Below are 13,149 nucleotides of genomic sequence, written 5' to 3'. Positions count from 1 at the left end.
TTTTTTTTTTTTTCCCTGATGAAAGAAGAGACTAATCTTTCTTTTGGTAGGTTCCATGTTTTTATAGCAATAGAACACAATATTCTGTGGGACATTTTTTTTAAGGATCATGATTGTCAGCAATCGTGTATTATTTAGCTTCCTTCTATAGGATTGATGGGGATTATTTTGATAGAAGGCATCAAAATGTGTCATTCGTCCTAAACATCCACTATCGATTGTTGCTAAGTTTGTACTTGAATACTGAATTGACATAATTAACAGTTAAAATTGTCGGCACTCTCTTCCTGGAGGAAAATCACTCACAAATGCCCAAATTTGGCCTTATCGTAAATATGTGCATACCCTGCTTTCATAACCCAAACAAGTGCAAGATGTGAAGTTCAAGATGAGGAGGTGGTGGCCCGTCTGCATTTTTTGAAGGCTGGCTCGTGCATCTCGGCAACGAATCTTTCATCGTGCTGCTCATCTGAAAATAAACGGGATCACCGTGGCTATCGCATGACGCTAAAAGTGAGCTAGCGATTTAGCTGGCCAAGAGATGAAGAGCAAGCAGCGGCAAAAGTGACCTGTCGGCCAACAGGATTGTGTGTGTGCATATGTGCGCACGTCAAGCACCTCAAAATTCTAAACACGACACCCAATTTTCTCTAATTTCAGTGTAAAAAAAATGGCTTTTTGGACTTATTTGCATATTTATTCAAAGTAAAATGATTTACCAAGCACGTCCCAATACTTTTGTCCATATAGCACAGGTCATTCTTTTGTGATCAAGTGTCACATTTGAGTTTTGTGCTTGTAAAATAAAGACAAAGAAAGAAACTTGTATTATTTATATATTTCTGAATGTTAATGTAAAGTTTTTCTCTGTGTTTGCAATATAAGTTATTTGAAAAATAAAAATTATATAACTTTCTTTAAAAAAAAATGAAAAAGCAAATGCTTGTAAAATTAAATTATTTTTCTAATATTTTATTTGACATGAATTAAATGTATTCATCATACAGTCTATTGTACTTTAAAAAAAATTTATTTACAATAAATTCAAATCAGAAATTAATTTTGAAAATCGTTTTCATCATTCACAATAAATCAAGTTGTTTTACTCATTTGCAATAAATTATTTTTTTTTGTTGAATGTATATATTAAATTTATTTTAAATATTCTACCAGGTTTTTTTAAATTATTATTTTAGCATTTAATATATTGATGAAGCATTTTTTTAAGTTAACTTATAGGTGTCATTATATATATATATATATATATATATATATATATATATATATATATATATATATATATATATATATATATATTTTTTTTTTTTTTTTTTTTTTAAATGGTTAAATTTAGTGTTCATTTTACGAATAGTTTTGTTGCTCTTTTGTTACAATTAATTAACCAAAATATTTTATCCACTCATGCTTGTTTCCTGCACAACGTAAAGACCACCCAAGGGACCCTATTTAGCGCTGTTACCACCTTAGGACATCCCCCCACTAACTATGAAAGGCGACACTGCAGTAACCGTATCCAATGAGGCCCCGACTTTCTTGGAATGCGCGGGCCACATCCTGGTAATTACACCCAGGTTATTAAATACAACACGCAGTGCCCATTAACAAATAAAGTGGAGGTTTGTTGTTGTTTGGGGTCGGCGGTGGGTTAAAATAAAGCCGTGTTGAAAGAGTGAGAACACGCAAGCCTCCACCTCCTCCCGTAAATCCATCGTTCTTCCTCCCCTCCCTCCCTCCTTTTCACCTCTTCCACTCCGCCGTATAAATATCTGTGAGCGCCACAGGGGCAGATCAGTCTCTCTGACCTGCTCGCGAGGGAGACAACAGCAACCAAAACCCAAGAAACTCATCCCTGAAAAGTCCATCTGGGATTTACTCCTCCATCATGTTCCTCCTGCTCTCCATGTGCCTCTTGGGGCTCCTGGCCCCTCGGGGTGACGCCCAAGAACGAGCCGCCCTCTGGAGGGGCAACGACCGGAGCGGGCGATGCCAGTACACCTTCACCGTGGCCAGCCCCGCCGAGGCCAGCTGCCCCCAGGCCGGAGGCCCCGAGGTGGAGGCCGTCAAGACCAGGCTCTCCGTTCTGGAGGCGCTGGTGTCCCGGTTGACCGGAGGGGACCCGGGGCCCTCCGCGGCGGACGCCCGGCTCCAGGAGGCGCTGAACCGGGCGGTGGGTGAGAGGAACCTCCTGCAGGGGGAGAAGGAGAGACTGGAGAGGGAGCTGGGCTCGTTTCAGAGACGCTTGGAGGAGATGCAGAGGGAGACGGAGAGGCTGAGGAGCAGACCGTGCCCCCCGCAGACCCCCGCGCTGCCGGACAGTGGTCTGACGAGACCTGCTGGAGGTATGAAGCGCAACAGAGCGCGCTAGCACTCTACACGCAAAGTGATTAGAATGTAGCCTATGCTTTGATGTCATTGGTCAATCTAAATGTCAGTTGTTACATACAGAACAGTGATTGGTCAGAATTAGGGGTGTGGATATCTCCAATGCTCTTACATATTTTGAATCAAAACCGTTTTTTGTTTGTTATCCATTCAGGATGTTTCTATGACGTTACATAGTCATTGTTCGGTCTACATGCCATGTCAATCACCGAGTTTGGCACAGTGTTTCATCAGAATTGGACTCACACTTAATGCAGTCATTGGTCAGTCTACACGCACCGCACTCTGATTGGTGGGAATGTCTTTTACGCAACATGCAGTCATTGGTCAGTCTACATGTCAATCGTACACAATATAGGGGTTAAGGTGGGATAGCTCCCAACTGATGGCAGCCATTCGTCAGTCATTACAGCACAGTAATTGGTGGGCATTTCTTCCACTTCAGTCATTGGTCAGTCTACAAGTCAATCATCACAAGTAGGGAACGGATTTGGCACGGTGACTCGCCAATTCCATGCAGTTACTGGCCAGTCGACATGTCAGTCATTACAGACAGCGATTGGTGGAAATAGCTCCCACTTCGTTCAGTCATAGGTCGGTCTACATGTCATGTCTATCACGTTAGTCATTGGCCAGTTTACTTGTCAGTCATTTCAGCACTGTGATTGGTAGGAATGTCCCCTACTTCATGCAGTCTTTGGTCAGTCTACATGTCCATAATTACTAACAGTGGAGTTGCCTCCTACTTAATGAGGTCACTGGTCAGTCTACTTGTTAATCGTCAGACATTGATTGGTCACAATGTCTCACATTCTAAGCATTCATTGGCCGATCTGCACACAGCACAGTGATGGTTCAAAATGCCATTACGTGCAGTCATTGATCAGTCTACATGTCAATCTAGCTTGGGATTTTTTTTTTTTTAGCAATTAACTTATTCTATCATTCTTTTCTGCAGGGGAGCAACTAATGTTTTAAAGTGAACGTTTGTGCGTAAACAGACAGAAGCTCAGTTTACTCCCAGTGGGTCAGCTCACTATTTATGAGCCTTTATGAGGGACGTTTCCCCCCCGCGTGACGAGCAGGGTGTGAAGTCCTCTGACGGGCGTTGAAATGCGATGCACAGCCTGGAAGCAGAGAGGTTACGCACTCCAGGCTTTTAATGACACCAGAGGGGGCCGATGGGGGGGGGATTGGGGTCCATACAAGGAGCCTCGGGTTAAGGTCTGGTGCTGTGTTTGCAGGGGTCAAACATCTGTTTAACTATCCCCTCCTGATAGTCTCTTGATCCCCAAAAGACGCTGACTCACTGTGTGAGACTCCATATTATTGCACAAAATAAAAATAATTTTGTAGAAAATAAATATCCTCGCCAGTAAAATCGTGATAAACAAAGATGGAAACACATCTGGACCACACGCACACACTGGTCATTAGAATGTGTTTACCTGCAGTGCTGATGAATGACTTTGTCCATTAAGCTCAGATTTGTTTTTCCTCGTGTTGTGTTTTCCAAACATTATTTTCTGTCCCATTTGACTTTCCTCATGTCGCTGCCATTTCTCAGCGGCCTCCTCATGAAATCCATTAAAAAAGGATTTCTGCGTAATTAAACCTCATTTGTGTGCCACTGCATTCAAAGCACGTGGGAATTTCTCCCAACTTGTATGGAAAAGCTCACTAGAGCTGAGCGATTTACTGATTTTATAGATTAATTCTACATTCAGGAATTTTCTGTGACAACGAGCCGGTCTGAATATGCCACCTAAGTGAAAATCCACTGCCCTCTTCCAGCTATATTTTTCCCCCTAGCTCTTCCGCTTTTCTCTCCATAACGTGTGCACAATCACAGCCAACAACGAGGCACTCTAATGTGACCGTGCCAGTGGACTATCAGAAGGGAAGATGCATTATTGGGGTGTACTGAATGTGTGATGTTTACAAACATACTTAGCTCTTACATAGTGGGGGAGGGGCCACTCATGTGGGATGTCCTAGCGTGTCATTGTTTGACATTTTAGCCACGCCCCCAAAATAAATAAAACAGGAATGTTGAAAAAATGGTTTATTATTAGATCTTGACATTTTCAACCCAACACTGGCTCCTGACGTATCTCACTAAGCCACACCCCTTTAAGGCTACACATTTTAAAACCCATTCCAAACAAAATAAATAAATCGAAACTTACTGAGATTATTAGCGTCATTTTCTGTGTAAGCAAATGGGCAAAAATAAGTCAATCCAAAATTGGCATTTTTGTTGACGGGCATGTCGTCCAGTCCTGGTTTTGATGGAACGACGGTGCAACGAACGGGGTCGCCCAGCAGGGTGTCGGCGTTGCGTCATGGCGTCTTCCGACTGGCTGTCTGCACAGCAGCTGGGAATGCGTCGAGAGGGCGGGTGTCCACTTCCTGCTGTCACATTCCCCGCTGCCGTCACAGCCTCACCAAAGACCAGTTTACTCATGACTTAAAAAAAAAAAATGGCAGTGATAGCCTCAATGTTTCAACCACTCCATAGTTTAGTCAAGAGCAGCTCAAGTTAGTTTTCTGTCATAAAACACGTGATTAACATCCATGTTTGTGTGTTGAGGTTCGAACCCCTTGTCCCACCTGATGACACGTCCCAACAGGCAAGGTGACAGCAGCAGTTTGAGAGGTCAGTTGGGTCTGATCCAGCATGAAATTTGTCATATCAGCACTTGACTCTTCAACAACGTGTGTGCATGAATGTGACAGACTCAGTGTGGCAGCAGGGCTTCCAGGAGCTCAAGGCCGAGGTGACCGAAGTTCCAGCTCCCGAAGAATATACAGGTGAGAGATTGTCACTGTCACTGAGACTTGTTTCTGCTCCAGAATGACAAACATGTTTGTGTGACTGTAGTTCACAAACATAAGCGAGAGGTCCCAGTTTTAACTCCCAGATGAGCTCTTATTTGGAACACCCATCAATCAGCAGCTTTTCAAACTTCTTGGGCAATTGTCACATGGGCGACCAAATGTCAAGCAATTGTATTGTCTTTGTTCCTGTGTGGCTCGTTGGTCTAGTGGTATGATTCTCGCTTAGGGCCCTTCTTGAAAACACCCATCACTCAGCTCCCTTTTCACATACTCCGCTTGTCACATGGGCCACCCAATGTCAAGGAATGGGGTATCATCTTTCCTGTGTGGCTTGTTGGTCTAGTGGTATGATTCTCGCTTCGGGTGCGAGAGGTCCCGGGTTCAACTCCCGGACGAGCCCTTCTTTAAGACACCGATCAGTCAGCTGCTTTTCAAAACTTTGCGCTTGTCACATGGGCCACCAAATGTCAGTCAATTGGATTATCTTCATTGTTGTGTGGCTCGTTGGTCTAGTGGTATGATTCTCGCTTCGGGTGCGAGAGGTCCTGGGTTCAACTCCCGGACGAGCCCTTCTTGAAAACACCCATCACTCAGCTCCCTTTTCACTTACTCCGCTTGTCACATGGGCCACCCAATGTCAAGGAATGGGGTATCATCTTTCCTGTGTGGCTTGTTGGTCTAGTGGTATGATTCTCGCTTAGGGTGCGAGAGGTCCCGGGTTCAACTCCCGGACGAGCCCTTCTTTAAGACACCGATCAGTCAGCTGCTTTTCAAAACTTTGCGCTTGTCACACGGGCCACCAAATGTCAGTCAATTGGATTGTCTTCGTTGTTGTGTGGCTCGTTGGTCTAGTGGTATGATTCTCGCTTAGGGTGCGAGAGGTCCCGGGTTCAACTCCCGGACGAGCCCTTCTTGAAAACACCCATCACTCAGCTCCCTTTTCACTTACTCCGCTTGTCACATGGGCCACCCAATGTCAAGGAATGGGGTATCATCTTTCCTGTGTGGCTTGTTGGTCTAGTCACTAGACTCTAGTGGTATGATTCTCGCTTCGGTTGCGAGAGGTCCCGGGTTCAACTCCTGGACGAGCCCTTCTTTAAGACACCGATCAGTCAGCTGCTTTTCAAAACTTTGCGCTTGTCACATGGGCCACCAAATGTCAGTCAATTGGATTGTCTTCATTGTTGTGTGGCTCGTTGGTCTAGTGGTATGATTCTCGCTTAGGGTGCGAGAGGTCACGGGTTCAACTCCCGGACGAGCCCTTCTTGAAAACACCCATCACTCAGCTCCCTTTTCACTTACTCCGCTTGTCAAATGGGCCACCCAATGTCAAGGAATGGGGTATCATCTTTCCTGTGTGGCTCGTTGGTCTAGTGGTATGATTCTCGCTTCGGGTGCGAGAGGTCCCGGGTTCAAATCCCTGACTAACCCTGCTTTAAGACAACGATCAGTCAGCTGCTTTTCAAAACTTTGCTTGTCACATGGGCAACCAAATGTCAATCAATTGGATTGTCTTCTTTATTGTGTGGCTCGTTGGTCTAGAGGTATGATTCTCGCTTTGGGTGCGAGAGGTCCCGGGTTCAACTCCCGGACGAGCCCTTATTTAAAACACCCATCAGTCAAGCCCCTCTTTAGAACACACCCCCATCAATCAGCAGCTTTTCGAAGTTCTTGGGCCCTTGTCACATGGGCCACCAAATGTCAGTCAATTGGATTGTCTTCGTTGTTGTGTGGCTTGTTGGTCTAGTGGTATGATTCTCGCTCAGGGTGCGAGAGGTCCCGGGTTCAACTCCCGTACGAGCCCTTCTTTAAAACACCCATCAGTCAAGCCCCTCTTTAGAACACACCCCCATCAATCAGCAGCTTTTCAAAGTTCTTGGGCCCTTGTCACATGGGCCACAAAATGTTAAGGAATGGGGTATCTTCTGTCCTCAGTGGCTCGTTGGTCTAGGGGTATGATTCTCGCTTAGGGTGCGAGAGGTCCTGGGTTCAACTCACAGACGAGCCCTTCTTGAAAACACCCATCACTCAGCTCCCTTTTCATTTACTCCGCTTGTCACATGGGCCACCCAATGTCAAGGAATGAGGTATCATGTTTCCTGTGTGGCTTGTTGGTCTAGTGGTATGATTCTCGCTTAGGGTGCGAGATGTCCCGGGTTCAACTCCCGGATGAGCCATTCTTTAAGACACCGATCAGTCAGCTGCTTTTCAAAACTTTGCGCTTGTCACATGGGCCACCAAATGTCAGTCAATTGGATTGTCTTCGTTGTTGTGTGGCTCGTTGGTCACGTGGTATGATTCTCGCTTAGGGTGCGAGAGGTCCCGGGTTCAACTCCCGGACGAGCCCTTCTTGAAAACACCCATCACTCAGCGCCCTTTTCACTTACTCCGCTTGTCACATGGGCCACCAAATGTCAGTCAATTGGATTGTCTTTGTTGTTGTGTGGCTTGTTGGTCACGTGGTATGATTCTCGCTTAGGGTGTGAGAGGTCCCAGATTCAACTCATGGACGAGCCCTTCATTAAAACGCCAATCTCCTGTCTTTCCCACAAACATGACAACCCTGAAAAGTACCCCCAAGACCCAAAGCAAATAGTGCTATTAATAAATAGTGTTGCGTTGGGGTCCAGAATATCAGCGTCACACCGGCTGCAGCAAATCTCACCCTGATGACTTTTTCAACAAGTGTTTTTGGAGCTTCTGTCCGCCATCTCTTTTGCCAGAGGATTGGGCGGGAGGGGGGGGGATCATCGCACGTGCACTTCACACGTGCAAGCTGGTATTAAAAATTGCTTTGTGGTGCCAAATCCTGCACCTGGCGTGAAAGCACCACGGCTCTTCCAAAGTCCAAGTCTCTGCTCGGGTGCTAATCTTAAAACAGATGTCGTCATGGACCACATTTTACCACATCAACATGGCTCTAAATATAGCAACAACAAAAAAAAACTGTACTACAACATTGATTCCATTTAAATGCATTGCATCTGAAACTTAAATAAAATTGTTCTTAAATAAAAGTTAGTCCTGTAATTTGATGTTGTCCTCGGTCCGGTGTGCCGCAGGTTGCGGCGTGCTGGTGTCGGTGTCGGAGCCCGTCACTCACAGGAAGGCCGACAGCATCGCGGGCAAATACGGCGTGTGGATGCAGGACCCCGAAGCCGTGGCCCCGTACGGCTCCGACATGGTCTGGCGCATCGACACGGTCGGCTCCGACGTCAGGCAGATGTTTGGATACGAAGACATGGAGCAGCTCTCCAAGGGATTCCCCACCAAGGTGACTATTCTTTGAAATTGGCGGGCTTTTGAGATGCACTTCCCCCCCCAGATGTATCCATCCATCCATCCATCCATCCATTTTCTTAACCGCTTGCTTTTCCCCCCAGAAATATTGTCCTAAAATTGGTTAATTGAGTTTACTCGCATATTTTTTTCCAGAAAAATTTGGTATAACATTGAAATTGTTTTCCTTCTAAGTCACAATTTTATGTTTTATTTTTGTCTGAAACTTAAATTGTGTAACCTTTTAAGTTAAAAACATTGTTACATTTTGGGCAAATGTTGGTTTAAAATTACAATCATTTGACTTTAAAGGAGGCAAATGTCAAATGCTTTCATTTTGGGGCATCTTCTTCCAGAATTTGAGGGTCTATAATTACATTTTTTTTTCTTTTTTTACAGAAAATATTACCTAAAAATTAAATAATTTGAGTTTTTAGGCAGATTTTTTTTTAGGATTTAGATTTCAGATTTTGACATTTTTTCTAGAAAATTGAGACATAAAATATGACTTTGTCTGACTTTTGAGGCATGTTTTTTTTCCCCCAGAAAATTTTGGTTTCTTGAGTTAAATTGTGTATTTTGAGGCACATTTTTAAATTTGGTTTTACCCGGTAGATGTGCTTTTAATGGTTATTTTACAGAAATGTTGGCAAAAAATGTAAAACGTTTGAGTTTTGAGCCATATATTTTTAAAAAATGTGGTCCAGAATTGCAATTTTGACCCATTATTTTTCAAGAAAATGTGAAAAAATAAAAAATAAAAATGGTAATGTGTTTTGATACACATTTTTTTTTTCCTGAAATTTCTGGGTTGGTTTTCAGACTTTGCGACCTATTTTTTCTGGAGCCTATCTCAGCTGGCTATGGGCAGTAGGCGGGGTACACTTTTAACTGGTCGCCAGCCAATCGCAGTTTAGTTATTATTTTTCCTCCATTTTATCCCAAGAGACTAGCCCACAATTTAGAGGGACTCGTCCATTCATCCATTTTGAATAGCGACAGCAAACTGAACCAACATCGGTCAAAAATATCAGTGGCCAAACAATGTTTTCGACAGGTATGGTTGAGTCGGGCCGGGCCGGTGGGCATAACTCAAAATGCTAGGGCTAAAATTTTTGGGCCAGTCCACCCCTGAATAGAACTGCCCTTGAATATAAAAATATTTATTTTCCCCAGAAATGTTTGATGTGCCATTTATTTCCAAGAAAATGTTGTTTTTGCATTGAAATAACATTTTGAAGACTTATTTTTGCCCCCGAAATTTATTTTTCAAACTCAATTATTTGTTACTTTTTGCAGGTGGTGTTGCTGCCGGAGCCCATAGAGGGCACGGGCGCCGTCCTGTACCGCGGCTCCCTGTACTACCAGCGGCGCCGCAGCCGCACCCTGATCCGCTTCGACCTGGCGTCGGAGAGCGTGGCGGCCCGCCGCGACCTGCCGCACGCCGGCTTCCACGGCCAGTTCCCGTACTCGTGGGGCGGCTACACCGACATCGACCTGGCGGTGGACGAGCGCGGCCTGTGGGCCGTCTACTCCACCAGCAAGGCCAAGGGCGCCGTGGTGCTGTCCCGGCTGGACCCGCACGACCTGCGGGTGACCAAGAGCTGGGAGACCAACGTCCGCAAGAACAGCGTGGCCAACGCCTTCCTGGTGTGCGGCCGCCTGTACACGGTGGCCAGCTACGCGGCGGCCAACACCACAGTCAACTACGTGTACGACACGGAGAGCGGCCGCGGGCGCGCCCTGGCCATCCCCTTCAAGAACAAGTACCGCTACAACAGCATGATCGACTACAACCCGGCGCAGAAGAAGCTCTTCGCCTGGGACAACTTCCACATGGTCTCCTACGACCTGCGGCTGGGGCGCCCCCCGGCTGAGGCCTAAAAGCCCCGCCCATCCAAAAGAAGTGACTTTCGACCCCGCTATAGCATCAAAAGACTCGAGCTGTGTTCATAAGGATGCCTGCTGGCGAAAAGGCTACAGAAGCCCACCGCAACTTTATTTCTTGTGTACGTTATAACTTAAGTTTTACCTGCTAACTGCAGATTTTTTTTTTTGTAATTGTGTTTTCATTTAAATGATTTAAAAATGCAGAACAAATAAGAATGTAAGTTAAAAAAAAAACATAATACAAGACAAAACAATATTTTTTAAGTACACTTTTTTTTCACATTTTCACTCACATATTTTCCATTTTTAAACAATTTTAAAATGTGAAATAAGTGTAAATTTTAGTCAAATGTAAACAAAAGTAAAAAACGTAAAACTGAAACAAGAACAAAACATTTTTACATGAAAATGTTTTTCATTTTAAAGTTGTTACACGTTTTGCGTTTTACTTAATGTTTTACAGTTTAGTGTTTTCCATTTCCAGGATTTGTGCAGGTTCTACTTCCTTTAATCAAAACAACATTAAATAATGATTTCTATATTTACATTGTCATAGGCAAATTTTTACCGGAGTATTATTATTATTTTTTCCTTCCCAGAGTATTGTTTTTAACGTGAGTAATGTCTGTTTTTTTTGGGGGGGGGGGTTTGGTCGTATGTTTTTTTTTCCTTATAAATGAAGCAAGGAAGTAAAAGTTTTGTTTCAATAGCAGAAGTAGAACCTGATTCCAACTAAGTGATCAGGTAAAAACAAACAAAAAACAAATTATGTTGTAATATAAAAACATCTAAAAAAAAAAAAAAAAAAGATCGTGGATTGGCAGGCAGGCAGGCCAAGCGCACCAGTACGCAGGAAGAGGAATTATTTTTATACCAGATGTTTGTGTTTGTAGATATACCGCCACACGAACGTTTGACTAACTTTGTATCCAAGTGTGACATTTAAGACTATGTACAGTAAAGTGCCCTCATTATTGCGTCATTTCCCAGTTAAATGCCTTTCTTCCCATCGGCTACGATGGCATCGCAGTCTGAGGGGGTTTATGGCGCCACTTGCTGCTTTGGCGTGCAATTGACACGCCACTTGTCGCACAAAGATGATTGATTCATTGACGTGTGCGCGCATGCGTGTAAGAATAATAAAATGTGTGTTTAGTTGACATGATCATGATGTTGCATGGGCACTGTAATCAGCTACCGCACATATATTGTTCATCTTGAAATAAAATGTGTTAAAATGACATTTCAAGAGAGTGCTATTCATTTTCCGCACATAAAATCATGCTCGCCGCATACTGTGCCCCATGCAGGTGAATCATTTAAGACAGAGACACACTATAGAGATTATTGCACACTTTAGTGAGGCATCTAATTCTGAAAGCCTGTTCATCTCATAGAAATTATGTATGGAACAGTGCAGATATTGTACATAAACGTAAATCCTTATTTTATCCCCCTTAGTTCTCTCATATTCTTTTGGTAGTCAATTGTTTAATACAAATAGCTTGTTTTTGACATATAAGGAATTTATTTTGAAGTATGATATCGTCGTTTCTGTTTCTGTAGTCACCCCGCTCGACGGACGTCTACCTGATTCAAGTCATTATTAGTGTAGGTCGCCCCAAGGCTAGCGTCATTGTGCATGAGTTGAAAGGTGGTCCGTCATTTATGGAAATTGACGATTGAGAAAAACAAAAATATAGACCCATTCACTGCTTGGTATGATACGGCCGTGAATGTTATTGCCATACAGTAGTAGCGTTCACACTCCGCTAGCATAATGTAGCTACAATAGGTTGTTGACACGGAGGAAATTAAGGCAACATTTAGCCTGATTGAAACGCTGCGGAATGGAACGTCTGTTCTTCAGAAAGTCATTCTTTTCTATTTCGTTCAATCTTGCCGCCCCTTTCACGCTAAATGTTGCCGTCTACTTACTTTCACCCCTAGTTACGACCGAGAAGTGATTTAGCTTGAGGTTACTGCTATTTGAGAACAACACTTTTTTTTTTTTTTTTCTAAATGTCAAGACACTCGCTTCTTACCTTTTGGAGTAGAAAGAAAGCCAGCTGTGAATCACTTTTCTAATCCAAGTGCGAGCTCAACTCTGTCCACCGCTGAAAAGTCAAACTGATGTTCGCTCACGTTCTTGCCCGGCATCGGTCACTATCAAGTTTAGATTTTTTTTTTTCGTGGCACTTGACATTGTTTTCACTTTTTTTTAAGCAGCCTTCCGCGGAGTAACAGCGGGTGTCTGGGGCAGCGAAAATCTGTACTAGTTCCGTCTTCGTGACTACAGGAAACAACTGACGAGACTGCGCATGACGTCACATCCTGTAGACAGAGGGCGGGAAATTTGAAGGATTCGGACCGTACGCTTCCGAAATAATATTGGCCAGAGGCTTGTAGGAGTACCCATTGTGAACAGCTAAGATGTTAATATACTAATTAAGAATATGTAGTCGTAAATGGTCAAATAAAAAGGCTATTAAGATATTTTTGGGTGAAATCCTCCATATAGCAATAGATGCAATTCCTACTGGTGTTGTGTTTTTTAGAGGTTTAGTTACAACTTCAACCTAACTTACATATTAAAATAGGTTGATCTAGTTGATTTATTGATAAAACAAACTGAAATTGGTGCAATTTGTTTCTCCCATAAAAGGAACAATAGCTGCAATGTACGAAAATTGTTTCAGAAAGATGCTGCCTTTGTACCTTATGTTTTTGTTTTTT

The 13,149-nt window shown here is 43.6% G+C and overlaps 1 protein-coding gene and 10 non-coding genes across 11 annotated transcripts; all 11 read left to right on the top strand.

The window, feature by feature from the left end:
* The first annotated feature begins 1,631 nt into the window (after window positions 1-1,631).
* myoc (myocilin) lies at window positions 1,632-10,683 on the top strand. The gene is made up of 5 exons (XM_077534223.1): window positions 1,632-2,360; window positions 4,997-5,062; window positions 5,143-5,217; window positions 8,307-8,518; window positions 9,823-10,683. Exons 1-5 carry the CDS (start codon window positions 1,904-1,906, stop codon window positions 10,405-10,407), a joined length of 1,395 nt encoding a protein of 464 aa, XP_077390349.1. The 5' UTR covers window positions 1,632-1,903; the 3' UTR covers window positions 10,408-10,683.
* On the top strand, window positions 5,573-5,644 carry trnap-cgg (transfer RNA proline (anticodon CGG)). Its single transcript has one exon. It is a non-coding gene; the product is annotated as a tRNA-Pro (tRNA).
* trnap-cgg (transfer RNA proline (anticodon CGG)) lies at window positions 5,743-5,814 on the top strand. Its single transcript has one exon. It is a non-coding gene; the product is annotated as a tRNA-Pro (tRNA).
* Window positions 5,912-5,983, top strand: trnap-agg (transfer RNA proline (anticodon AGG)). Its single transcript has one exon. It is a non-coding gene; the product is annotated as a tRNA-Pro (tRNA).
* Window positions 6,082-6,153, top strand: trnap-agg (transfer RNA proline (anticodon AGG)). Its single transcript has one exon. It is a non-coding gene; the product is annotated as a tRNA-Pro (tRNA).
* trnap-agg (transfer RNA proline (anticodon AGG)) lies at window positions 6,435-6,506 on the top strand. The gene has a single exon. It is a non-coding gene; the product is annotated as a tRNA-Pro (tRNA).
* trnap-ugg (transfer RNA proline (anticodon UGG)) lies at window positions 6,772-6,843 on the top strand. The gene has a single exon. It is a non-coding gene; the product is annotated as a tRNA-Pro (tRNA).
* Window positions 6,977-7,048, top strand: trnap-agg (transfer RNA proline (anticodon AGG)). The gene has a single exon. It is a non-coding gene; the product is annotated as a tRNA-Pro (tRNA).
* trnap-agg (transfer RNA proline (anticodon AGG)) lies at window positions 7,181-7,252 on the top strand. Its single transcript has one exon. It is a non-coding gene; the product is annotated as a tRNA-Pro (tRNA).
* Window positions 7,350-7,421, top strand: trnap-agg (transfer RNA proline (anticodon AGG)). Its single transcript has one exon. It is a non-coding gene; the product is annotated as a tRNA-Pro (tRNA).
* On the top strand, window positions 7,520-7,591 carry trnap-agg (transfer RNA proline (anticodon AGG)). The gene has a single exon. It is a non-coding gene; the product is annotated as a tRNA-Pro (tRNA).
* Window positions 10,684-13,149: the final 2,466 nt, after the last annotated feature.

The sequence above is a fragment of the Festucalex cinctus genome, chromosome 10, assembly GCF_051991245.1.
Source record: "Festucalex cinctus isolate MCC-2025b chromosome 10, RoL_Fcin_1.0, whole genome shotgun sequence".
In the NCBI taxonomy this organism is placed as follows: domain Eukaryota; kingdom Metazoa; phylum Chordata; class Actinopteri; order Syngnathiformes; family Syngnathidae; genus Festucalex; species Festucalex cinctus.
The sequence above is the reverse complement of the archived record's forward strand: the minus strand, read 5'-3'. Positions and strand labels throughout refer to the sequence as shown.